Here is a 27,687-nt window from a genome sequence, read left to right as displayed (position 1 = left end):
CTATCTTGACCTTGAAAAACAAGGTCAAGGTCAAATTTTCACTTTTATACCTTTTTAGGTACACATCTCTGAAACCTGATGAGATATAATCACAAAACAGAAAGCACCATTTTCAGAAAGCCAGACGCACAAAAATGTGATGATGTCATGGGATGTTGCAATTTCTGACTGCCTCGTTTGTCTTTGTTGTTGTCCACGGTGTTGTTCACACGTTTCAGTTGTCAGGTGAGTTGGGTTATGGGGACGAAGCAGTTTTAATAAAAGTGAGAGGTGTGATGCTGGCAGTCAGAATGGTTTGAGTGCAGTCGTGAAGGCGCTGTGCTGCCAGTGATGTTTTAATGGAATGGTTCAGTTTGACAGGTGATGGACTTCCTGTTATACTAAACTCACAATAATTGCTAATAAAGTATACATATGTATTCTGTTTTGAAGACATCATGCCCTGAAAGCCCCCCCCAACTCGGTACTTAGAAGGTGCATATGCTTTCCCCTGGGCACAACTCTTCATTTGCTAATTATGGTTCATTTCCAAGGTGCAACCAAAGCTACAGATAAACACACACATAGAAGAAGTGGGATTTTCTAGAGACTGACTGTCCATTTTGATGGTTTTATATCTACTGTGTTTGTCCATAAATGGTTCTCAGTTTTTGATGTTAGTGCTCGGAATGACTAGCCGAAAATGTTTTCCTAGAAAGTCTAAGCAAGTGAAAATGCCTTTAATTTTTGGCAGATATCTTGCTAAAATAACAGCATGGTACAGAAAAACATATTGATTTTCTGGAAGTCTTAGTGAAATATATAAACATCTCTGAAGCATGAGATTATGTCCGTGTCTGTGGAATGATTTGTTGGTGTATGACTTGTTTTTTTCTCATGCATTCATGCATTGTCAGTAGTCATTGAGGAAAAGGTGCTCAATGCAAAAGACACTCAATTCCCCAACGAACAAGCAATATATGATTCCTTGATTGTTAGAAGAATCCATAGATTTATACATTAATTGATTTAAATCAGCACCTAGTAGAAACAGAATAAAGCTTTACCAACATCTTTGTTCGTGTTGACTTGATAACTTTGTGACTAAAGACTACACAGTGGGAGTAATTTTCTGTTCTCTTGCTCTCCAGATTCTGTTGCATCGCTTTGCAGCAGGTGACCCTCACCCCATCGCCAAAATCCGGCTATTAGATGTGACCACGAGGCTGATTAGGAGAAGCCACCATGTCTTAAACACAGACGGGCCCTCTGGAGCCCAGGCCCCCCACCCTGGGCCACCCTCCTCTTCCCCCATCCACCACCTTACCCCTTCTCCCAGCCCTATCCCACTCCGAGACTTCCCTGCACATGTGAGGGTCAGGTTACCCAGCCCTGGCTCCCCACTTGCAACCCCCTCCCCTCCCTCTGGAGAGATGAGCCTGCAGAAACACCAGCAGCTGAGTGGTGGGAGTGGTGGGGCGATGGGCTCGGATCGAGACCTGCAGTCCACTGCTTCTTCCATCTCTCTGCCCTCCATGAAGAAGGCCCCCAAGAAGAGGCGCCTGTCCCTCACCTCTCTTTTCAGACGGCGAGGCAGGGAGCCCAAATCAGGACGCCAGAGGTCCAAAGAGTTCCACCACCCTGGACCCGGGATTGGAGATGTTGATGGCATCGCCAGCATTGAGAGCATCCACTCTGAAATGTGTAATGACAAGAACTCTGCCTTCTTCTTGGCTGCTGGGACCGGAGCTGCCTCTTTTGCTACTGGTGCCTCCACCTCATCTGCCTCGGGCCCATCTTCCTCTATGTCCTCCTCCTCAAAAGTGGGGGGTGGTGTGGGGACTGAGCCACTGGAGTGTCCACTGTGCCTTCTGCAACATTCAAGGGAGAGCTTCCCTGCCATCATGACCTGCCACCACCGCTCTTGCATTGATTGCCTTCGCCAGTACCTGCGCATTGAGATCTCAGAGTCACGTGTCAACATCAGCTGTCCCGAATGCTCTGAACGCTTCAATCCACATGACATCCGAATGATCCTCGGTGACAGAGTGCTCATGGACAAGTACGAGGAGTTCATGCTGAGGAGGTGGCTCGTGGCGGACCCTGACTGCCGATGGTGCCCTGCTCCGGACTGTGGGTAAGGAGTCAGTTGAAGCACACAGTCAAAGTGACGCGTAGTCTGATTCAGCACTCGTCAGGCAAGACTTCAGTCAAGACACCATCTAGGTGGACTGGTTAATGAAAAAAATCCATGGGCAAAAGTGATAGATTGAACTTTTGTGTTCCATATACATTAATTTATACACATTTCATTGAGATTAAGTATTTTGTTGAATAAAAACTTCAAGCAGACCCAGTTGAAGAAGAATCGTTTTTAAATGTATGACTAAATCATTAAAGACTGAGTACAATTCAGGAATTACATTAGAATTAAACTCAGCAAGAGTAACACGAAATAAATGAATGAATAAATAAATAAATACATAAATTACGTGAGATAATCTATGATCAGGATCATGAACTAGGTCATATTAATATTTACACATTTCATAGTTCACAATTGATTCATTTAGTTTGACAGCTTCCACTTATTTGTAGCAAGTTCTGCCAACTTTTACTCCACTTTCTTCTTTAATTCCCTTTTGTGAGCTGGCCCAGAATATGTGAAATGAAATGCTGTGAGTGTTCTCATTGTGGTCTAAATCGTTTCATATTCATCCACTCACCAGTCCGTTAACAAATACATTCTAGTTATTGAAAATTGAGTTGACGCAAGTTCATTTTTAATAACAACAATAAAAATAAGACACTTAAATTCCTTTAAAGTTTTCTCAACAAATTTAGACGACTCACAGAATTGATCATTTTGAATTAAAAACCAGCGGAAATCCACTGATCACTGGGAAATTCCATCTGTGTTATGCCCACTGATCTCTGGAGATGTTCTGACTGAGCCCAGAACACTGACATACAGACGTTGTGACAATGGTCACATGTTTTCCAGTGTCATGGTTTCATGTCCAGTGATACACCAGTTGTCTCAATGCTTTTCCTTTGTCACACTGTCAACACACCCATCATGACTTTACTGTACATCGCACTGCAACAGTGTATGGGGACTCCTGTATCACCAAACCTCTAGGACTCACAGAGCTTCCTCCTTGAAATTGTCTCCTCTTTCGTTGTCTTTTCATTTTTTTCAATTAAGTTTTTCAGATCTCTCCACTTCCTTCAGATGTACAGCCACATTTAAAAAAAGGCTACCAAGAAGAAGAAGAAACAGACTTTGTGATGGGCTGCAACCTAGCATCGTAAGAGCAGTTTGTGGGGTTTGGTGCCTTGCTCAGGGGCACATTGGTAGTGCTCAGGAGGTGAACTGGCACCTCTCCAGCTACCAGACAACAATAGGAAGACATTAGCCAGAGCGAATCACTGTCCTGTGGCAGGATCTTGTTTCACAACTCTCCCTCTCCTTGCTTTCTCTACTTATTACAACCATTTCCTTTTCTTCCAGGAATTGTTTTAGATCAGGTGTTGTTTCCACGGCGACACCTGATTCTGTCCAGAGGCTTTAGTCACCTTGGACACTTACAGCTGGATGTTGTCTTTTGTGTGATGTCCTGTTTTGTAACCTTGACCAGAATAGCAACAAATGTATGTCCAGGATGAAAATGTGGGAAGAAAAAAATAGTTTATTGTCAAATAGCTGAAGCACAAAGCATGGGATTGGTGGAACTGCTCCTCCTGGAGCTGGTAAAAACAGCAGGTAAAATCTTGTTGGACTGGACAGTGTTGGTATATTCATGCATCCCAATGCATCTGAATGAATTTTGAGAAAATATAATACCGTGACCCACTGCGGCAGATAAATCGGAAGAAAATGGATAGCTAATACAGGATTTATACGGAGACATTCTATTCCAATTTATTTAGGTTTCTTATTGTTCTCCTGTCATTTTCTAGTCTTGCCCTGGGGTCTTGTGCTGGAGTGAGCCATCAGGACAGGATGGGGATGTCACATTTTATAATAAATTATTTAGGACACCCAAAAGTAGATTAGTGGTATTCCACACAGTGGTGGAATCTTAACCAAACATGTTTTTGAGTGAATAGCCACACCACGGCATAAAAGCAATGGCCCTCTCGTTCCCTTGTATCTCTCCTGTCCTGTGTAGTGTCAAATATTTAAATAAGCCTTACATATCTGTGATTCTTCACTGTCTGTCTGCACTGTAGACAGTCTTCTGGAGCGTAGACTATCCTCAGTGGAGGGAGTCTCCTGGGCATTCCATTGCTTTGACTGAAACTTAATCTTGGGGTCAGAAGGCGTCTGCTCCAGTCAGACACGACTGCATCATTGACTCCAGCGTCTCCGTCAGGAAACTGTCTAGCCAGTGTTTAGTTGTCATCTGTGAATCCATAGACTTTTTAACATAGTCTATGTCATGCTTGGTCTTACTTTAGTGGTTATGGAAGGTATTAAGAGTTGTTGTGCTGTTCTGTGTCAACACACAGACAAACACGGAAGCCTCAGTTGCCACGGAATCAGCCTGACCAACATCTGCAGATTGTACTCCAGACACATTCAAATCAACCTCTCATTCCTCCTCTTATTTTCTTTCTGATGACTGGACGGCGGACACATGAAAAGGATGCTGCCCTATTTTTTTCATGGTTTCAGTATACTGTAATACATATTGTGAGATGGTTGGGTGTGCTGCTGGGCAGAGCAAAGCGTAATCCGGGATCACACCCCTGTCCTGTATTGTTTTCAGCATGTCAGTAACATTTTCGAATGGTCACCCTAACACCTGGATTTGAACCGATGTCATAGATGAATGTGTACTGCAGCGCATCTTACTTAAACATTAACACAGAGGCACACACAAAGGCAGTGATAGTAAATATAAATGTCATAATCTGTACAGGAAGGCCTCAACCCACGAACAAAATTGGTTCTGAGAGACTGTTAGTAAGTTAATGCTTGTAAGGCGTTATTTTTTACTTTTAAATCTATAATCTCTATTTGAGGTCATTTGAATGTCATAACTTCTCTAAATACTAAAGTACAGGCAAACCTTGGTTTCCGACCACAATTCGTTCCTGAAGGCTGTTCGAATAGCGATTTGTTCGAATTCCAAATACATTTTTTCCCATTACAAATAATGTAAATGGTCTTAATCCATTCCAAGACGCCAGAAAACTACCTTTTTACAACGTAATATCCATCCATTTTCTGCCGATGTATCCACGTACTATTTGTTATTTCATAATGTCATTTAAATATCAAATTGTATAGTAATGAAACATATCAAAGAAATGTAAAAGAAAGAAGCAAACACGAAGTGTTAAGTATGATCCCATGACTCTTATCTTGGGACTTCCTGTTGTACCCAGAAGTAGTTACACGTAAATATAATGTTGTTCTGTTGAGTGGGACATGCGTAATGTACCAGTGTTCAATCGTGTGTTCAGGTGAGCGTAGCTCCGGTTCAATAAAGAAGAGAAAAACTTACTTCGTTCCGCTCATCATTCACCACGGATTCCGGTACGAGTTATTGTCCTCTTCTGGACAGAAGTTTACGGTACCGTAACTCGTACCGTAGGCAATGGAACGCAAATCAAGTGAAAAATTATTGAATACAGTAAACTAAAATAAAAGCACATTACAGTTAAAGCATTAGTTTTTACCTTTGTGGTGGTGAGCAGTTGGCATATGTGAATGTTAGAGAGGAGGAGGAGGAGGAGGACGGATGTTACTGCGTTTGTTTGGCGTTTAACTTCCAAATTTTGATCCGACTTCTAAGACAAAAAAATTCTGAATTCTTTGGTCGAATTCCGATTTGTTCGATGTCCAAAGTGTTCGAAAACCAAGGTTTGCTTGTACTATTCCCTTAGACTTACCAGAAACATTTACAGCACATAAAAGCAACACAGAGTAATCCTGTAGTACCATAATGTAACTTTAACATCTCTACCTCTGATGAATACATTTTCTCCGGGGGGGTGTAGAGGCTCAGCCCAGCTTTAATCCACTGAGGCATTCCACCACACTGACGTGAATGATGCGCTGATGTCACTTCCTGGTCATCATTAGTCAAACACGCCCCTTTATGTTTGATTACAGTATTCTGTTTTATTTCATTAAGTTCCTCAGTTAATTCGACCAATAGTTTACATGACATAGAAAAACATTCGGCGTTAGCAACAGCTAATGCTTCCAGACAGAAACCCAACCCGGCCAACAGTGGTTCCTGTACCCTATAGTTCCTACAGATAACCCCGTCAACAATTAATAAAATCTGAACAAACAGGCAGGCTGTGACAGATTTTTGACAGGTAGTCTATCGTCTACTTTGCTGCTCTAACTTTCAACCTGACCTGAATTGTCTTCAGTCTCCGTGTTGGTGAACGTCTCCATGAACAGAAATGCATTATGGGTCCATTTCCTGCTCAGACGTTCACAGAGATGTGGAGAGAAGAAGGACTAAATGCTTCAGATGGCGCCAACAAGAAGAAGAAAAAAAGTTCCGTTTTTAAAAAAGTCCGTCATCGTGTGGGCGGGGCCTCAGTCTTTTTAACGTGACGTGAAATCTGAATCAACGGTGTGTTAATGTTACGTTGCTCGGTGGGGGTTGTGACAGAAAGGCGAACTACAGTAGTTGAGTATGGCAGTGTGCGGTCGTTCGTATGTACGAATGTTTGTAAGTTGAATGGTCCTATCTTGAAGACCAGCTGTACTCCACAGGATAAAGGGAGAGCGCCCAAAGCCACACACTTCCATACTCAACCTGCCCAGCCTGAGACTGTCAGGGAGTTCACACCCAGACTGTCAGAATGCACTGCACTCTGTTACTGGGGGGCAAACTCAAATGACCTCCATGTTGGAAGCAGGCTGACGATACACTTGAGGAAGGGGCGAGGCTGACAAGACCTGCTCGCTTGTTATGGCAAAGGGTCCGCGCAGAACAAGGAATGGAAGTTTGAAGTGATATCAGTTGATTCTCCTGGAGTGGAAAAGCCAGCAGATAGTTTCTTAAAGTGACTTGATGTTTGCAGACAAACTGTCATTTCCTGAAAGACACTGTGGAAGTTTTCCATTTGTGACAACACCCTCAAGTTGGAATTTATACTCCACACTAGGAAGTGTACTCACATCCTGTATGAACAAAAATATACATCTCCTCTCCCCCCAAAATGACTGCTGTCTTATTTATTGTCTGTGTCTTTGTTTTTTCAGGGGTGAGTTTTATGTACATGTGCATCATTTGCTTATTATTTGTGCTTAGTTCCCTGTTTCTGTCATGTGTACTTCTTACTGACTACTACATTTAAATGAAAGAGTATTTAATCCAAAGTTTAGCATGGTCTCTGTCTTACCACCAGGTATGCGGTGATCGCCTTTGGTTGTGCCAGCTGTCCTAAGATCACCTGCGGCAGAGAGGGCTGTGGTACAGAGTTCTGCTACCACTGTAAGCAGCTGTGGCATCCCAACCAGACTTGTGATGCAGCACGACAGCAGAGAGCCCAGAGCCTTCATCTGAGGACCATCCGCTCCTCCTCCCTCAGCTACAGCCAGGAGAGTGGAGCTGCAGGTGTGCTGCGCTCACATTACAGAGCAGTCGCACCAACATGCACGTAAACCGCTCATTGACCTTGTTTTCCGTCCTCCTGCCTCTCAGCTGACGACATTAAGCCATGTCCGCGATGTGCCGCTTACATCATTAAGATGAACGACGGCAGCTGTAACCACATGACCTGCGCTGTCTGCGGCTGTGAGTTCTGCTGGCTGTGCATGAAGGAGATCTCAGACCTGCACTACCTGAGGTCCGTATGTTGGAACGTAGACACAGTCTGAATGGGTTTTGAAGACGGGTTAATGTACGGACGAATAACTCTCTGAATGTTGTCATCAATGTCTTCATCTGTTTGCTGTGTACAAACATGTTCTAGTGGTTCACAACTTGAAGTTAAGTTTGTTGAGATTATTTGATTTACGTTGTGTTTTTTGACTCGTGGGTAACTTTAGAAAACTAAATATAGTTGTTGTTTTTTTAAAACCTCTGTCTGAAATTAGAATAAGAGTTTTTTAAGGCTGAATGTTGTCCGCATATAGAGAATCTTTGCTCCTCAGTTTACTGCCAAGGGGTTATTACACTGTCAACTGCATGAAAATATTTGAACCATCTTTCTCTTCTACCCCTCTCAGTCCGTCAGGGTGTACTTTCTGGGGAAAGAAGCCATGGAGCAGAAAGAAGAAGATCCTCTGGCAGCTGGGAACACTGGTGGGTGCTCCTGTTGGAATTGCGCTCATCGCCGGCATAGCTATCCCTGCTATGATTATTGGCATCCCCGTTTATGTGGGAAGGAAGGTGAGACTCCAGAAACTTCCATGTGACGCAGTTTGTAGTGTATTTAAGTTTCACTGCTCGCCTGAGAACAGACGTCAGTGTTGGTGTTATTTACTGCACACCTGAGTGTACATGTGTGGAGGTACGCTGTTTCATTCAGCAGTTCTGAACAATTCATTTTCTCACAAAGCATGACTCTAGAAATGGCATCTTTTCAGCTCTAAACAGGGTGTTTATATAGCCTGCTCTTTGAAACTGTCACATGTACTGTTATGAGGTCATTTATCATTAACCTGTCCTATTTGTGTGTTCCTTGCATAAACACTCAACATCATTAGTCTCAGTCTTTCCCGTAAGATTTGACAAAAGAGCTGAAAGTATTCAGAATCTCATAAAATCCCCCTTCAAGGCTGCCAAGAGGGAGTCCGAGCCAACGATCTGTTCTTCCTAGACAAAGGCTGACCACATTGAGAAAAGAGCACATGGCACGTGAAACATCTGAGCATGAATCACCAGCATTCCACACACACACTGAGGGAATGTAGCTGTTCTCCATGCTACATCTGTCCTGTGGGCTCGCTGCAACAAGGCTTTGGCCACACACCAGCTGCACTCTGTTACTATTAACTCACTGACAATGCAGGAAAAGAAAGGTTATAGAACTGGAATGAGAACAAGCAGGGAGTGGAACACGTGAGTGGGAATTCCTGTAAATACATCAATAAGATAACGTCTTCCTTTATTTCTCCCACAGTGGGGACGTTTCCATTATTACAGCAACATAAGCATTATCAGAGAGACGATTAACAAGAGGTATAAAAGACTGAACACCTAACAAGAGAACACTGGAGGATTAAATCTGTAATACTGTTAGGATGAGAAATGATCTGTTGTCACTCATCGCAGAAGACGAAAGTTGAAAATAAATTGGTTCTTTGCAGAAGTGAGAATGTTAGCATGAAAAAAACACGTAAATAACACATTTGAGTTTTTTTGGTCCTAAGATTCTAAATGTTGGTAAGTACTAGGACTGGTACGTTTCCTCGATCTGACTGATTCACAATGCTCCTTTTTATTAATCAGATTCATAACCGCTATGATGGCAAAGATATCTCCACCCACAAGAGGAACCTGGTGATCACTGGTGGCGTGACTCTTTCTGTCATCGTGTCTCCAGTGGTGGCAGCATTCACCGTGGGTCAGTCTGCGTCTCCTCAGCCGTCCTCCCGTCTGTCACTCAGCTCTGGCTCTGCCTACCGGAGCCCGTATCGACTCATCCTTGACTTCCACAGCTTAAAGAACTGTTTTTGTTTTAAGTTTGCATTTATGTTAAGAAAAAGTTTGTTTTCAAAGTCAGTAGTTTTTGTTCTGAGCTGTTACATAATGATGGTAAAGAGGGGGCGTGTCTGTTCATTGGTGACCTCCACTGAGGAATTCTTTCCTGCCTGGGTCTCTGTCCCTCCCCAGGCATTGGCGTTCCCATCATGCTTGCCTACGTCTACGGCGTGGTGCCCATCTCATTGTGCCGCAGCGGAGGTTGTGGCGTCTCGGCTGGGAATGGAAAGGGAGTTCGCATCGAGTTTGATGACGAGAACGACATGAATGTCGGCAGTGGGGCAGCTACCACTGGTAAGTACCCCCATCTTCACCTTCACACACTGTTACTCACTCTACCCCCCCGAAGGTGACACTAAGAGCTCAAGTCAAAATAATAATAATTACACAGTATATGTATAATAATAATTTAGCCTTTTGCTGACTGATCGTCTACTGAGTCCTGGTTCAGTCTCCTCCTCTGGGCTCCTCCCTTCAGGGTCTCCACAGCCAATCAGTGTCCTCCATCTAACCCTGTCTTCTGCATCCTCTTACACTGCATCTGTAGTACTCACTGAGTCCCGATTCAGTAAATATATAAAATCTGTGTTGTGTTTCCAGAAGACAGATGATCTTTTGCACCTTTTCTTTAAGAGAAGCTTCTTTTCGTATTCCTTCTGTGAGACTAGAACCCTACTGCTTGTGGAGAAGTATCACTACAGTCCATGCTAACCTCCACTCCAACAAATATGACACGGCAGAGCCGTTTGTTCCTGCTAGATTGTATTTTTCCCATAATTGAATATTTTCTGTCATGATGGTGTCTTCTATGTAGACACTACATCAGTAGCAGACACCAGGAACAACCCCAGTATAGGTGAAGGCAGTGTTGGAGGACTAACAGGCAGTCTAAGTGCCAGTGGGAGCCACATGGACCGTCTGGGGGCCATCCGGGACAACCTGAGTGAAACAGCTTCCACCATGGCCCTAGCTGGCGCCAGCATCACCAGCAGCCTCATGGTCAACTACTTAAACAGGTACTAAAACGTAAAGCACAGCTGGGATCGTGACATGTTTTTCCACAGTTGGACTTTGGGTTTCGTTGCTCATTTGAACTTCCCTCCTCACTTGTCAGGCTGGAAGTGCAGGCTGATGTGCAGAAGGAGGGCTGCAGTCTGAGCGGAGAGTCTGGAACGGTCAGCCTGGGCACGATCAGCGACAACGCTAGTACCAAAGCAATGGCTGGATCCATTCTTAATGCCTACATGCCCCTCGACAGGTTAGCATCATTAGCTTTTTACCCAGAGGACGCTGCTGAAGAAAAGTGTGTAGAAGTCGGGTTTGAGTTTTGTGTGTTGTCAGAATCCGCCAAAAAGTCAGTAATCCGATTAATAAATACATAAATACATGAATGTCACTGCTCACACCAGACTGCTGCAGTCTTTTGATTTGATGGAATAATTTCTAATAAATCATCACTGCTTGAAGCTATTTAATCCTGTGTTCTCTTTAGAATGAAAGATGAGTTTTACCGTCCTGAGACTCATATCTAATGGTCTATAAACTCATGGGCTGCCAGCGCTTTGTAGCTACTGATCTCCTTCCTCTGGACATTTATCAATGTTTTCCTTCTGTTCCTGACTGATCCCCAGAGGCTTTGCTCAGAGCGACGCTGTGTTCTCTCGTGGGTCGTCTCTGAAATATGCAGATTTAGGCCCCGTCCACACGTAGGCGGAGCTTTTTGAAAACGCAACTTTTTCACTCCACATAGAAAAAAATTTGCGTCCACATGACAATGTTCTCAAAAAAGTCTCCGTACACACATAACTGCATACAATTGTGCACGTTCTCCCACTTAAGATGAGAGAGGGCTGTAATCGTCGTCATGGGTATACCTCAACTATGAGACAGAATGAGGAAAAAAATCCAGAAAAATCACAATGTCTGATTTTTAAAGAATTTATTTTCAAATTATGGTGGAAAATAAGTATTTGGTCAATAACAAAAGTTCCTCTCAATCCTTTGTCATATACCTTAGGTTGACAATGACTATAAGCGCGCTAATCAACAAGCTAAGCAGAACATCTCCGTAACTTCTCTGTTAATGACAGAAGCGAGGACCGGGACATGTGGAAATTCACTCCGTTCCTCCTGGAGGAAGATCTCCATCACAGAGTTCTCCACCAGGGGGCAGTGCGACCCAAAAGAGCAGACTTTCATCTGTGCTCAATGTGCAGCAGCAGCAGGGCTTAAACTATAAGATGACTAAAAACGACCGGAGAATTAGAACCCTGATTTTCCCCAGACTGTGCTCCAGCCCTCCCTGTTGAAAACACCAAAGAGGTCTTTGGCAGCCAGTGAGTTAAACGTTTTGCTTGAAGCGTTTCCTCATATTTCCTAAGTTTTTGTTCGTCTCTTGCTTCCCTGTGTTCCAGAGATGGGAATAGTTTGGAAGTACACGTTGACATCGAATCCAAACCTGTCAAACTACGGCACCACAGTGGAAGCAGCAGCGTGGATGACGGCAGCCACGGTGGTCGATGTGGCTGGACCTGCCCCTCCAGTGGCTGCACTTCCTCGGAGGGCAAAGGAGCTTCCAGTAAATGGGCCAAAGAGGCATCCTGCTCGTCCTCCTCCAGCTCTGGGGGGAAGAAGAGCAAAGGCAAGCTGCGCAAGAAAAGCAGCGCCGGCACCAAGATCAACGAGACTGGCGAGGACATGGACGCCCAGCTGCTGGAGCAGCGCAGCACCAACTCCTCAGAGTTTGACTCTCCTTCGCTGAGCGGCAGCCTGCCGTCGGTGGCCGACTCCCACTCCAGCCACTTCTCTGAGTTCAGCTGCTCAGATCTGGAAAGCATGAAGACGTCGTGTAGCCACGGCTCCGGAGGAGGAGACTACCACACACGCTTCGCCACCGTCAGCCCCTTACCGGAGGTGGAGAACGACCGCCTGGAGAACTGCCCCGCCTCCTCATCCTCCCAGGGACAAGGAGCCGTGATCACTCCCCACTCTCCGACCTCGTCCCTGGGCCACGGTGCGGAGGTCTCCCCTCCCTGCGTCATCCCTGGGGAGAATGTCAACCTGGTGTGCCCTGCTGAGCTGGTCTCTCACAGCAACACCAGAGAGCTGCTAAAGGAAACCAACAACAACCAGCACCAAACACAACTCCCAGCCCCGCAGCAGCCCAACAACTCCTGCATACAGACCGACATATGAGATTTCAATCCCTTAAGTGCTGCAGATGCTGTTTGTATTCAACATGTTTCCTTCAGCTGAACTAACTCCCACAGTTTACACTTTAACCTGCATTTCTCTTCTTCCCTGTTGAAGGCGTCGTGTTATTTTGGATTTTACCAAAATCAACCTTTGAACGAAGCAGAACCCGGCGTCCACTGATGGCCGGTGGCTGTCGGACGTGTCCAGAGGTTTCCAAAGTGCAACCACGTGCCACACTAAGGCTGAATGCTGGTGTTTCTCATGCTCAACCCACAGACTGCTAACTCTCTCTTGTTCAGTGGCTCATCTTTTGACCCAGGCATGTTCAGATAAACCACTGTGCCGGTTTCACTATAGTTTGACTTGGGCTCCACTATGCGGATGCAACACCATGCAGGAATCTTAATGTTGCAGCTTTCCAGGAGTGAACTCAAACAGGGACCAGGCGATATGATCCGTTCTGCCGTCCTGCTTCCTCCTCAGACGTATTAGTAACTGAAGAACCTTTGAGTTATGATTTGTATTTAATATTAGACATTTTTATGTCTTTTCCTTGAATCTTTTCTTAGGAGAGCCCTCTAATGTGTGATAATACAGCCAGATCTGAACATCTTGAAGCAGTTTAGCACTAAAACCAACAGATGAGTCTTTAGGTGGATGGATTGACAGCTTTTTAGCAGCTTGGTTAGCACTGAGTCTAGACTTGTAGCTGATGCTGCCTGAGGCTCTTAATGTGTGTTTCAGTGCCCAGGGCCGGTGGCGTGGAGCTGACAGTGAAGTGTCACGGGAGGCAGGGTGTGTGTTTTGGTGGTTGTTGGATTTGGGAAAGCTCTCTGGAGGCCCTGGTTGTTTCGATAATGCTGAACGTCAGTGTATTAACATTTGCCGATGGGTTGTTCAATTCTGTGAAATTGTACCCAGAGAATGTTTTGTCCTGTACAAAGGGGATTTATTCAGGCCGACGGTTTTTCCATGCCTGAGTAAGAAAGAGCTTTGTTCTATTTCTTTGTTAACTCATTGTGCCTTCAAGAAGTTTGTGGTCTGTTTGTCTCTCTTCACTGTGTCTGGAACAACAGAGTGTCTGAAGGAAGGCTGTGTATTCACACACACCTATACTGGGGTAGATGTGGTAAATGAAGACTACCAAAGACGTCGCTCAGGTTCTTGTTAAACCTCGTACCTTTGACTTGTTACCTGTAGACACAGTATAGTGGATCCTTTTTACACCACAGGAAATGAATGAATGAAGAGCCCGGATGATACAGACACACAGTCTGCTGTTATGTACATGCCACGCAAATAACTGAGGCCCCAGAATGCCTTGAGGCTCTGCACTGTTACCTGTCCTCTAGTAACATGGTTCTGTAACGCACAAAGTGAACAAGGATACGTTTTGTTCTGGCTCACCCTCCCTGTTCACTAGTCCGCTGATTCCTGGTGTTGTGGCCAAATGGCGCTGCTGAGCAGACCTGAAGTCAGATTCTCTACTCAACACTTTTATTTCCAGTGTTTGCTTTACGCCTGTGTCTGTACTGCTCAGTGGTCGTCTTTCTCGTGGCCACTGAGTCGGCTCAGGTGAACCTCTACCAGCTGGGCAAAAGATCCTGATTTGTTGTTTTGACCCGGCTCTGTGTCTGAACCAACATTCAGTTTGTTTTGGTGCTGCAGCCCCCGCAAGATGAACAAGTGTGTCCTTCTTCTTCCCCAATTCTGTTTCTCATTCTTCACCAAAGCTTCAGTTCTTATCCTAATTTAAACAGTAGTGCCAGATATAATTTGTGCATCATGTATGTGTATATGTGTTTGGTAATTTGCTTTACTATACGCGTATAAATGCATATCAGAAAAAAATAAAAAAAATTGTATGAAAAGTAAATGAAATGTTGTTCTTTAGGTCAATGGAAGTTCTGTCAATAATGATTGACACAAACACGTCTATCGGTTTACTGACTGGGTGTAGAGCAGGGCTCCCCGATCCCAGGACCGCTACCGGTCCCCTGGTCATTTGAAACTGGTGCGCAAACAAACTCATAGGGCAAATTATTCATTCATTCATTTTCAATATTCATTTCTTCTGCTGCAGTTTTAAAAAAAAAATTTATTAAAGTTTCCAGATCTCATGTTGAAAAACCACCGTTTCCACCTTTGCCTTACTGCCGCACTTGACTCTGTTGCGTCATTTCACACATCATTCATTCATTCATTCATTCATTCATTTTCCTACCCGCTTCATGCGCTTTACACACAGACGCCTGGAGCCAGTGGAGCACGGAGCGACACAGGAGGCCCCCGGAACAGATGCCCGAGCCTCCTCAGCTGGCTCCGCTCGAGGCGGAGGAGCAGCGGCTCTACTCCGAGCTCCTCCCCGCTGGAGGTTAACACATCCGTTCACCGCTGTTACAACGTTCAGCTAACTACAGGCTAGCCCTTAAAAATGAGCCGAAAACAAGTCACTGGAGAGACTGTTCGGGAGGAAACGAGCAACGATGAGAAGCAGAAGCGTCTTAAACTGCTGGCAAAACGTCTGCGTTAAAAGACGAGCCCTGGTAATGTTTGGACATCAAGACGTCCAGTTAAGGGACAACAGCAGTTATTAGTGGTCTTGGCAGCAGACCACATTGCTAAGGCTAAGAAGACTTTTTTATTGGGAAGAACTGATTCCCGCTGGAACTACATCATGTAAGTTGATATTATAGTACAAAATTGTTTTAATTGCCTTATATAAAGTGCAATAATTTGATTAAATACTATCAATTGACAAAGGTTTTCATTATTTAAACACCTGCGTCTCTAACCAGTCCGCAGAAACATTTTAATAAATAAAACTGGTCCCTGGTAGAAAACAGGTTGTAGACCGCTGCTGTAGAGAGTGCGTCAGACACGGAGAGCACCACGGAGCTACGACCCAACATAAAGTCAGTGAACCCAGAGAAACAAACACTTCTTTCAGACCAGGGGTCACCAACCTTTTCATGGGCCCTGATGAAGGGCCACACAGGACCCGTTTACTACAAACCTACATGACAACACTGCATGGACAACTAACGTTCTGATACTGATGTTAAAATAGCAGTAGTTAGAATAACTACTGCTATGTAACACTATGTAAAGTGATTGCTCATATATCAGTAATTATTTTCCACAATTATCAGAGCAATAATAATGAGAAAAACATGTTTAAACACAAAACACTTAATTTATGTTTATTTGCGCAAACATTTGAAAGTCACGGGGACACCTGCTGTATTTGTAATGCAAATGGTCACTTCTATCATTTTTAAGCCAATAAAACAACGCTTTTTTAACCCGAACAAGAATCAATTCTTTCTGAACATTTAACATTTTGAATATTGCTGCTGTTTATATATAATGAAAAAAAGAAAGTCTCTGTGATTGGTCGTCTCATTAACTATGAAGGTGAGAGGCCTGGCACTGCATGCTGCTCACCAGTGAACACTCTGACACTGTAATTCTCACAGTCCTGTCAACATGCTTCAGTCAGACGTGTTCTGTGTTCGGTCTTGATGAAGTTCATGTCAGAAAAGGCAGATTCACAGAGATAGTTGAAGCAAAAAAAAACAGGCAATTTTCATAGCTTCTGTGCATCCAGCACTATACTTCTTGTCCACAAGGCACCAAAGGTTTGGTCCAGACTGATGAGCTTTGAGGTGCGAGTCATTCTGTAGCGTTAGGGTTTCAGCATTCAAACTGAACACAGCACTGAGCTGCTCAGCAGTGGATGTCTCGTCTACGTGCAGGAAAGGGTTTGTAACAAATAACACGTTTCCAGCTGCTCAAAGTCAGAAAACCTTCTTCAAATTCCTGTTTATGACTTGGGAGTACTTTTTCACAGCTTCATCCAAAGCTTTAGATACAGAAATGTTGCCATTTAACAGTGTCTGCACAGAGTGAAAATCCACCTGCGTGTAAAAAAGTGTTCATCTTGGCTTTAAAAGCGTTGACTGCACTGATCATGTGAGCAACAGTTCCATCGTTAGCTTGCATTTTCTACTTCAGATGGTTCAGTTTTTTAGTCAAATTCATTAAAAATGAAGACCCCGTGCCGGCCCGTCATGGGGGCAAGAAAGGTTTCTTGTTCTTTTGTCAAAACCAACATTCAATTTCGTTCTGGGATTTTTCACCGGTTTTGTTGTGTGTCTGAAGCTGCCTTCAACCCACAGACTTTTTCTGTCCATAATGAGCTGGGGGGTGGGTAATTCAAGCCAATGTTTTTATAACAGCTTTGGAAATGCGTCTCCACATTGTGCCGCTTTGGTACTGCAACAGTCGTCTCTCTTTGGATGACGTAAAAAGGAACTCCTCTTCCCAATCACTGTCAAAATAATGTCCTGCCATGTTTTTTGGGGCCAAAGCACAACATCTCCTCAGCATCACTTGGTCAGGGTGTTAAGAAAAAGGCGTGGCGTCTGCGCACGAATGGCCTTTGACTTAGAAAGAGGTGAGTTTGATTTCAAATACTTTATTAAAATTTTAATTGTACAAAACATAATTTTAAAAATCTACATAATGTAAGTATAACTTCCGGCTTTCAACGAGAGCAGACGTCTTTGCTCCTGTGTCTCGTTGTGGCTAACTTTCGCTATCTCTCTCCAACTCGTACTGGATGAACTCACTGACTCTTATTGATTCCTTCAAAATGACGAGAGGAAGAGGGAACTCTGAGGAGTCTGAGAATAAAAACATGAAAGAAACCCTCGATCGGGTGACCTCTGGGGCGGATGAGCTACGGAGCACTGTGAGTGTGCCTACCCGCACTGTGGAGGCGCTGAGGAGTGACTTCAATAAGGCCAACAGTGAACTTGATAAGAGGCTGGAAGAAAAGCTGAAACCGTTAATTAACCGCATGAAAAAAGTGGAGGATGACATGGAAAAAATTAAATTCAAACATAGCATTCGAATAAATGATGTGATCATCATCGGCATCAAACTTAAGACGAGAAATTACGCTCACGCCGTGACCAGAGGAGAGGAAACAGAACACAGCACCGATTATGAGTCGGTGGAACAACAGGTGAGTTCTCAACTGAGGAACCTGGAGATTAACATCGATCAGATGGAGACATGTCGACCACTACCATCTGGAGGTAGGAGACCACCTGCAGTGCTGATTAAGTTCTACAATCGCAAGTTCAAAATTGCTCTTCTGACACAAGGCCCTAAACTGAGAGGAAAAGACGTCTACACCAACGAGAACCTCACCAAAAAGAATGCTGATATCACTAAAGAGCTCGACAGCTGAAGAAGAATGGGCTGATGGACAACACCTGGACCAACACCTGCAGGCTCTTCATCAGAACAAAGGGGCTTTATCCAGAGCAGATGAAAACAATGGTGATCAAAAATGTGGAGGAATTGGAGAAACTCAACCAATAAGGTCTGACCAAAGAGAAAACCTCTGTAACTTCAACACAGCAGAGAACAACCATCTCTGCAGTCTGAAGAAATGAAAGATCTGATACAGAGAAACAGAGAACTGCTGATCAAGATAATCTGGGATTGAAAACCGATCACTTTGTGGATTATACCCTGTCTGACCCGAATGGAATTATTGACCCGGATAACAATTTCTACAAAGACATGATGAGAAAGAATGGATATCACACCCAGGATCAATACAACAAAAAGTTTAAACCTGATGGTCAGCTTTCACTGATTCACTTCAACAGTAGAGTCTATACACACATGTAGGACGCATTCAGGATTAACTAAACCAGTTTGATAATCCATGTAGAATCATCGCTGTGACAGAAACTTGGATTAATGAAAACAGAGGCATGGATTTCTGTTTGGAGGGATACAACATGACTTGTGTGAACAGGAGGAACAAAGGAGGGGGGGTTGGCCTGTTTATTGAAAACAGAATTAAGTTTGAGACTCTAAAAAATATGTCTAACTGTTGATAACATAATGTAATGTGTAACTGTGGAAGTGTTTGTGAAAAAAGGTAAAAATACTGTTAGTTGTGTCTACAGAACACCTGATTCTAAAATAGAAGATTTTACTGAATGTGTGGGAAATTTTCTCTAAAATTAATCACAAACATGTGTTTTTATGTGGTGATACCAACATTGATCTGTTAAACACTATCAATAATACACAAACTGAAAGCTGCATTAATACAGCCTTTAGTCACTAAAACAAGTAGAATCACTACTCATAGTGCCACTTTGATTGATAATATTTTCACCAATGTTATGCTCAATGAGACTCTGAGCGGTCTGCTGATCAATGACAGCAAGTGATCACCTCCCAATATTTACCAACTATGACTGGAGACAAACTGTCTGGAACAGGTCCAAACATTCTGCAAGAGAGTCAAGACTGAAGAAAGAATGAATGCAGAAAGAAATGATCTGTTAGCTCTGAACTGGTCTGATGTTTACACTGCTGAGGATGTTAACTGCATAAGACTGTTTCATGATTAAACAGAAAAACTGTACAATTTGCATTGTCCAGTGAAGAAAATTTATCTAGAAAAACAGGAGTGAAGAATCCATGGATGACTATGTCACTGATAAATGCCTGTTGAAAAAAGAATACATTATATGGATTGGTTTATTAAGCAAAGAACAGAACAAGCAGAAGCTAAATACAAAAAATATAGAAATAAATGAAATGTTATAATAAGAACATGTAAGAAATAACACAGTGGTACCTCTCCTGACGAAGTTCATTGGTTCTGGAAGAAATTTCTTACGTAGAATATTGAGTGGAAACATGTTTTCGATGAAAATGCCCTAATCTGTTCTAAACCCCCCAAAATTCAGACATAAATGTTTTATAAAGCATACAAATGCATCAAAACATGTAACAAATACATGTTACCATTAGATTATTACACAATAAATGAGAGTTGTGTATGATGTAAAAAACAAAGAATAAAGAATAATAATGTCGGTCATTTACCTTTTAACTGCTGTCCTCATTGTTTTTTGCCCTCTTTGGTTCATGCCCTCTTGCCCCCCCATGAACAACAGAGTGAATTCCAGTCCTCCTTCTGAACTTCTCCAACCACCCACGCGATGCCTTAAACTCCTTAAACTTCCTTTAGTTTTAATAACGTGGTGATTGTAGATGCATTACGGCCATATTCTTTGGTGAGATCAACCAAACGCATCCCTTTTTCAGGCTTTTCTATCATCTCTTGCTTTGTTTGTACGGACAAAAAAACTCTTTTCTTCGTCTTTTCTTTTCCTCTTTTCTCCGTCACTTTCTTGGGGTCCATAGTGAATACAATATTTTCCGCACTATAAGGCGCACCTAAAAGCCTATAATTTTCTCATAATCTCGCAGTGGGGATTATAATCCAGTTCGCCTTGTATATGGATTAATATTAATATTAATATTGGTTAAAAACATGATCGCTGAAAAAAAGCCAGCAGTCTGGCCGGCAGTCATGCTGCACTCTGCCACCAGGGGGCACCCTCACAAGGTATTCGGGCCTATGCCCCCTGATAATGGTAGTCAAGGGGTGTCGCCGAAGTCCTGCCTCTCACTGACCTGTTGTCTGATGGCAGAGCAGCCGGCAACGATAACATAGCAAAACATAAGGAACTTTCAAATTCTTCTTCTTTTCCTTTCAGCTTTTCCCTTCAGGGGTCGCCACAGCTAATCAATTTCCTCCATCTAGCCCTGTCCTTTGAATCCTCTTCTCTCACACCAACTACCTTCATGTCCTCTTTCACTACATCCATAAACCTCCTCTTTGGTCTTCCTCTAGGCCTCCTGCCTGGCAGTTCAAAACTCAGCATCCTTCTACCAATATATTCACTATCTCTCCTCTGGACATGTCCAAACCATCTCAGTCTGGCCTCTCTGACTTTATCTCCAGAACCTCTAACATGTGCTGTCCCTCTGATGTACTCATTCCTGATCCTATCCATCCTGGTCACTCCCAGAGAGAACCTCAGCATCTTCATCTCTGCTACCTCCAGCTCTGTCTCCTGTCTTTTCCTCAGTGACACTGTCTCTAGACCAAACAACATCGCTGGTCTCACCACCACTTTTCCACACTCTCCATTGCTCTGGACTGTTGACCCTAAGTACTTAAAATCCTCCACCTTCTTGATCTCTTCTCCCTGTAACCTCACTCTTCCACTTGGGTCCCTCTCATTCACACACATGTACTCTGTCTTACTGCGGCTAACCTTCATTCCTCTCCTTTCCAGGACAAACCTCCACCTCTCTAGCTTCTCCTCCACCTGTTCCCTGCTCTCACTGCAGATCACAATGTCATCTGCAAACATCATAGTCCATGGAGATTCCTGTCTAACCTCCTCTGTCAGCCTGTCCATCACCATAGCAACAAGAAGGGGCTCAGAGCTGATCCCTGATGCAGTCCCACCTCCACCTTGAACTCCTCTGTCACACCTACACACACCTCACCACTGTCTTACAGTCCTCATACATGTCCTGCACCACTCTAACATACTTCTCTGCCACTCCAGACTTCCTCATACAATACCACAGTTCCTCTCTGGACACCCTGTCATCAGCTTTCTCCAGATCTACAAAAACACAATGCAGCTCCCTCTGGCCTTCTCTGTACTTCTCTATCAACATCCTCAAAGCAAATACTGCATCTGTAGTACTCTTTTTTGGCATGAAACCATACTGCTGCTCACAAATGTTCACTCCTGCCCTTAGTCTAGCTTCCACTACTCTCTCCCATAACTTCATTGTATGACTCATCAGCTTTATTCCTCTGTAGTTGCCACAACTCTGCACATCTCCCTTGTTCTTAAAAATGGGCACCAGCACACTTCTCCTCCATTCCTCAGGCATCTTCTCACTATCTAAGATCCTGTTGAACAACCCAGTCAGAAACTCTACTGCCACCTCTCCTAGACACTTCCAAACCTCTACAGGTATATCATCAGGACCGACTGCCTTTCCACTCTTCATCCTCTTCAATGCCCTCCTCACTTCATCCTGACTAATCTTTACTACTTCGTGGTCCACAACAGTCACCTCTTCTAGTCTTTGTTCTCTCTCATTTTCCACGTTCATCAACTCTTCAAAGTACTCTTTCCATCTTCCCATCACACTACTGGCACCTGTCAATAGACTTCCATCCCTATCCTTAATCACCCTAACCTGCTGCACGTCCTTCCCATCTCTATCTCTCTGTCTTGCCAACCGGTATAGATCAGTCTCTCCCTCCTTACTGTCCAACCTAGCATACAAGTCCTCATAAGCTTCTTGTTTGGCCTTTGCTACCTCTACCTTCACCTTACGCTGCATCTCCCTGTACTCCTGTCTACTCTCCTCAGTCCTCTCAGTGTCCCACTTCCTCTTAGCTAACCTCTTTCTCTGTATACACTCCTGTACCTCCTCATTCCACCACCAAGTCTCCTTATCTACTTTCCTTCCAGATGACACACCAAGTACTCTCCTACCTGTCTCCCTGATCACATTAGCTGTAGTTGTCCAGTCATCTGGAAGCACCTCCTGACCACCCAGAGCCTGTCTTAACTCCTTCCTAAAAGTCATGCAACACTCTTCCTTTTTCAGCTTCCACCATTTCGTCTTCTGCTCTGCCTTTGCCCTCTTCATCTTCCTCACCACCAGAGTCATCCTACATGTAACCCATGTCAAATTAAGACATAAATAAGAATAAATAGTACAACAAATATTTGAACAAAAGCTGTGTAAATGAATTTGAGTTAAAATTTTCAAAAGTTAATATCAATTGATTATTAGTTAATTAGTTCCCCTTTAAAGGATTAGTGAACACACCTGTGTGACGCTGCGGCAAAGACCCGAGGCCTGTACCATGAAGCTGGATTAACCTAGCCGGGCTTCCTGTTACTTATCTGGCTTAATTTACCGAGACATCCGCCCTCCGGATTTTCGGTACCATAAAGCTGGCTATCAACTCACTAATTCAATTCAGGCTTGTCCACCCTAGATCTGTGCGCGATCACATGAAAAGGGCGGAGTTTGCTGCATGTAACCAATCGCAAACATGAAACAAACCGGCCTGAGCCGCATATTTCACAACGGAGGAGCAAACAATAATAATAATTAATAAATACGATCAATACAAATCAACAATCCAGGCAAAAAGCAACACAGTTGCAGCTGCCAAACGGAGCAAGGATCGCTGGGAAAACATGGCCGACTGCGTCAATGAGGAAGTTAGTGCCATTATAATATTACGTCCCCATAGAGGTAAAAACTCCAGCCCGACCAGAACCGAACCCGACGGTATTAAAGCCCGACCCAAACCGAGCCCGACGGTACTAAAGGCCAACCAGGCCTGACCCGACCCGGCACGAAAGTAGTTGTCGACTTTTTGAGCCCGACCCGAATTCGTGTTGGGTCGGGCCCGAACTCGGGCTCGGGCCTGAGCGCTCTGCACACAAGCTGTGACCCGAGATCCACCGGGTTCTCAGGGAACGGACGGCCCGTTTTCAAGAGAACTGATTGGTCAGTAGGTGGGGCTGTTATACCTGCTGAGCTCTGATTGGTCAGTAGGTGGGGCTGTTATACCTACTGAGCTCTGATTGGTCAGTAGGTGGGGCTGTTATACCTGCTGAGCTCTTATCCTGAACTTATCCTGCTCCGGAGCAGGTTAGGTGTTCAGCATAGGTTACCACGACAACGTAGCTCGATAGAAAGTCAGCCACCTTTATGGTACCGAAAAGCCAGGGTTAAGCCTGAAGTTATCTCGCTAAGCCGTAATCCAGCTTTATGGTACAGGCCTCCGAAGGAGAGAACAGAGGAGGACTGAGAAACGAGTGTTGAAAGATGAACAGGAAAAGCAGTGACTCTATGGGAACTTAGCCACATCGGGTTTGGTGAGTTTTGTGTTTATTTTCATGCGTTTTCACCGTGTCATGTTTATCTTTCTCTGGCGGAGAGCTAACGTTAAAACAAAGTTGTTGACAAAGAAATGCTCCGTCACGCAAATAATTCACACAAATAAATGTGTGTGATTTGAGATTTAAGGAGTTATTGTGTTGTGGCCTGTTATACAGGTCAGGGTTTTTAGCTTCGGATTGGTCTGCCATGTGCAGGCTTGTACATCACAGACAGGATTCAAGATGTTGAGCCAGACCCGGACCCTGGACTCCATCCTCTAGCTGCAGAGCGGTAGGAGTATTGGAGTAGTATTTAAACTGAACTGAACTTTGACCAAATTGAACTGTTTTGGACTGAAGCAGAAACTTCATTGGACTCTTCATTGAACTGAACACTTGATTTCACAGTTGGACTTGAATTTGAATTGAAAGTGTCATACTTTTATTTTCATATGTTTAAGTTTTGGAATGTGATTTAGACTGTGGTATTGTATGAGGAAGTCTGGAGTGGCAGAGAAGTATGTTAGAGCGGTGCAGGACATGTATGAGGACTGTAAGACAGTGGTGAGGTGTGTGTAGGTGTGACAGAGGAGTTCAAGGTGGAGGTGGGACTACATCAGGGATCAGCTCTGAGCCCCTTCTTGTTGCTATGGTGATGGACAGGCTGACAGAGGAGGTTAGACAGGAATCTCCATGAACTATGATGTTTGCAGATGACATTGTGATCTGTAGTGAGAGCAGGGAACAGGTGGAGGAGAAGCTAGAGAGGTGGAGGTTTATCCTGGAAAGGAGAGGAATGAAGGTTAGCCGCAGTAAGACAGAGTACATGTGTGTGAATGAGAGGGACCCAAGTGGAAGAGTGAGGTTACAGGGAGAAGAGATCAAGAAGGTGGAGGATTTTAAGTACTTAAGGTCAACAGTCCAGAGCAATGGAGAGTGTGGAAAAGAGGTGAAGAAGCGTGTCCAGGCAGGATGGAACGGATGGAGGAAAGTGTCAGGTGTGATGTGTGATAGAAGAGTTTCAGCTAAAATGAAAGGAAAGGTGTACAAAACTGTGGTGAGACCAGCGATGTTGTTTGGTCTAGAGACAGTGTCCCTGAAGAAAAGACAGGAGACAGAGCTGGAGGTAGCAGAGATGAAGATGCTGAGGTTCTCTCTGGGAGTGACCAGGATGGATAGGATCAGGAATGAGTACATCAGAGGGACAGCACATGTTAGAGGTTCTGGAGATAAAGTCAGAGAGGCCAGACTGAGATGGTTTGGACATGTCCAGAGGAGAGATAGTGAATATATTGGTAGAAGGATGCTGAGTTTTGAACTGCCAGGCAGGAGGCCTAGAGGAAGACCAAAGAGGAGGTTTATGGATGTAATGAGGGAAGACATGAAGGTAGTTGGTGTGAGAGAAGAGGATTCAAAGGACAGGGCTAGATGGAGGAAATTGATTCGCTGTGGCGACCCCTGAAGGGAAAAGCCGAAAGGAAAAGAAGAAGATTAAATAAAATTAGCTGTATTAAAATAATTTAGGTGAACTAAAGAACTAAACTAAAGCGTGAAATATTTGTTTATTATTATTTACCTGCAGGGTATTTAGTTTTGTGTACTGTGTTTTACATGTGTGTTCTAATCAGTAAAAATTGCCGTCCTTTTCTATTCAAAACAACGGTCTCTGGTGTATTTATTATTACTCCCCACTCCTTAGAGCCTGGAACTGGTCCAGTAGCAGTTAGTGGTGTGAACCAGTGCTACATACACACCACCATCCTATGCTGTTTGGCTACACTCTCACCTACCACTACTTTACAGTCACTGATCTCCTTCAGGTTACACCGTCTACACCAGATGTAGTCTACCTGTGTGCTCCTACCACCACTCTTTTAGGTCACCCTATGTTCCTGCCTCTTCTGGAAGAAAGTATTCACTACAGCCATTTACATCCTTTTTGTAAAGTCAACTACCATCTGTCCTTCTGCGTTCCTCTCCTGGATACCAAACCTGCCCATCACATCCTCATCACCTCTGTTTCCTGCACCAACATGTCCATTGAAGTCTGCTCCACTGACAACTCTCTCACTTCTAGGTATGCTCTGCATCACTTCATCAAAGTCCAACCAGAATTTCTCCTTCTCCTCCAGCTCACATCCTACCTGTGGAGCATACCCACTAACAACATTGAACATCACACCTTCTATTTCTATCTTCAGACTCATCACTCTATCTGACACTCTTTTTACCTCCAGGACATTCCTAACAAACTCCTCCTTCAAGATAACTCCTACTCCATTTCTCTTCCCATCTACACCATGATAGAACAACTTGAACCCTGCTCCTAAACTTCTAGCCTTGCTACCTTTCCACCTGGTCTCCTGGACACACAGTATGTCTACCTTCCTCCTCTGCATCATGTCAACCAACTCTCTACCTTTTCCTGTCATAGTTCCAACATTCAGCGTCTCTACTCTCAGTCCTAAACTCTTGGTGTTTCTCTTCTCTCTCTTCCTACGAACACACTTTCCTCCTCTCCTTCTTCGACGCTTAGCGCTTTATAAATAAATTCGATAAATAAAGTTTTTTTTTGTTTTTTAACAGAAGAGCCACATATCTAAAATATGCAAAAGCAGCATTAGCCAACTTCACTGTAATGGATCACAAAAGTTATGATACTGCACAGCTCAGGTGACAGCTTGAGAGTTTCCAACAGCAGTCATTTTTAATGGGTTACTGCTCTGTGTGGGCATCTCACCTGGTTCTCTGCAGCTCATTTGAGAGGCTGCTCAGTAGAGCTAATGGGGCTAACGACCCGTCCAAGGGCTGGGTGAACAGGAAACATACATCATTAGATGGCCTGTCTGGGTTTTATTTCTGCAGAGACTCAAATGTCTGTCACTGTAAAGAGGACTGTAATTTATGACGAGAGATTATCTAAAAAGTATGAATGTTGTTAAGATAAAAGTGAGTATAATGTATAGTATGTTTGATAAAGGAACGTCTCTCGTTCTTTGGGAAGAAAGTGAGTCTATGACATCATTTACGTACATAGTTCCCTGGAGCTGTCAACAGTGATTAAGGATCATTAGACCTCTAAGAGTTCCCTCTGCCCCCTCCTTCACTTAACCTATGGCCCAGCTGAATCTCGAGTCTATTTTATTGGGGGGGAAAAGGGCAGTTTTAATCGTTTGAAATGAACCTTTTTGTGTCAAAACATAGCAAGAACAATAAATGGAATGACTATTTGACCTGCAACATAGGCTGCCTTGAATTTTGTCACCCCTGCTCTACAACATACGCTAGAAATGCAGTGTGTTGTGGGACAAAGTAAAAGTTATAGTTCAGTCCTGTTGTGTCTCTCTAATGCTCTGCCACTCGACTGGTTCACGTTGGTACTGTAGTTTTCTGAATGACCCAACACTGTCAGGTTATGTGAACACACTCATGGGTTCACTGGGAGTGGTGGGATCCCAACAACAAATGGGAGACAAACTAATGGGGGGTCATTTATATGAATAATTCCCTATTGTCTTCAAACCAGATACTCTCTTGGAAAATAATTCCACTAGTGGTTTCCTGCTGTACTGTATTATTCCTTTTGACGGTGGACTGTTGTACCAATGAAATGTGTTGTTCAGCAGCTGTAATTGTGTCATGGCACAGATCTGCTCGTACTGATGTCACATATAGTCAGGATACAGAAAGAAATCCGCCATGTGAATTCAGCTGGGAGCCAAAAATCGATAGTGAAAATATGTGTTCCTATGATTTGTGCGGTTCACTTTGTGCCGGGTAACCGGAGCTTTTCTTTTATGTTCTCTTTCCTGTTAGCCTCAGGCACATATTCCACTACACACCATAATACTCATTTTCCTTCCACTCCAGAGGGGACAAAAACATTAATCAGGATTGAACAGCTCTAACTTAAATCCCGTAAAAGATAATAAAATGAATATTACATCAGCCACAATACGCCACCACCATGTTTTCTGGTTCTCACCTCGACCAGAGGAGGA

At 43.8% G+C, this 27,687-nt stretch overlaps 1 protein-coding gene across 1 annotated transcript; it reads left to right on the top strand.

Moving 5' to 3' along the window:
- Nucleotides 1–1,132: 1,132 nt before the first annotated feature.
- On the top strand, nucleotides 1,133–16,111 carry LOC137601309 (E3 ubiquitin-protein ligase RNF19A-like). Its single transcript, XM_068323455.1, has 9 exons — nucleotides 1,133–2,116; nucleotides 7,366–7,574; nucleotides 7,662–7,806; nucleotides 8,189–8,351; nucleotides 9,414–9,528; nucleotides 9,798–9,959; nucleotides 10,480–10,681; nucleotides 10,780–10,923; nucleotides 12,080–16,111. The coding sequence occupies exons 1-9, from the start codon at nucleotides 1,413–1,415 to the stop codon at nucleotides 12,858–12,860; spliced, it is 2,625 nt and encodes an 874-aa protein (XP_068179556.1). The 5' UTR covers nucleotides 1,133–1,412; the 3' UTR covers nucleotides 12,861–16,111.
- Nucleotides 16,112–27,687: the final 11,576 nt, after the last annotated feature.

The sequence above is a fragment of the Antennarius striatus genome, chromosome 9 (assembly GCF_040054535.1).
Source record: "Antennarius striatus isolate MH-2024 chromosome 9, ASM4005453v1, whole genome shotgun sequence".
Lineage (NCBI taxonomy): Eukaryota > Metazoa > Chordata > Actinopteri > Lophiiformes > Antennariidae > Antennarius > Antennarius striatus.
This window is presented reverse-complemented; position numbering and strand designations above follow the sequence as displayed.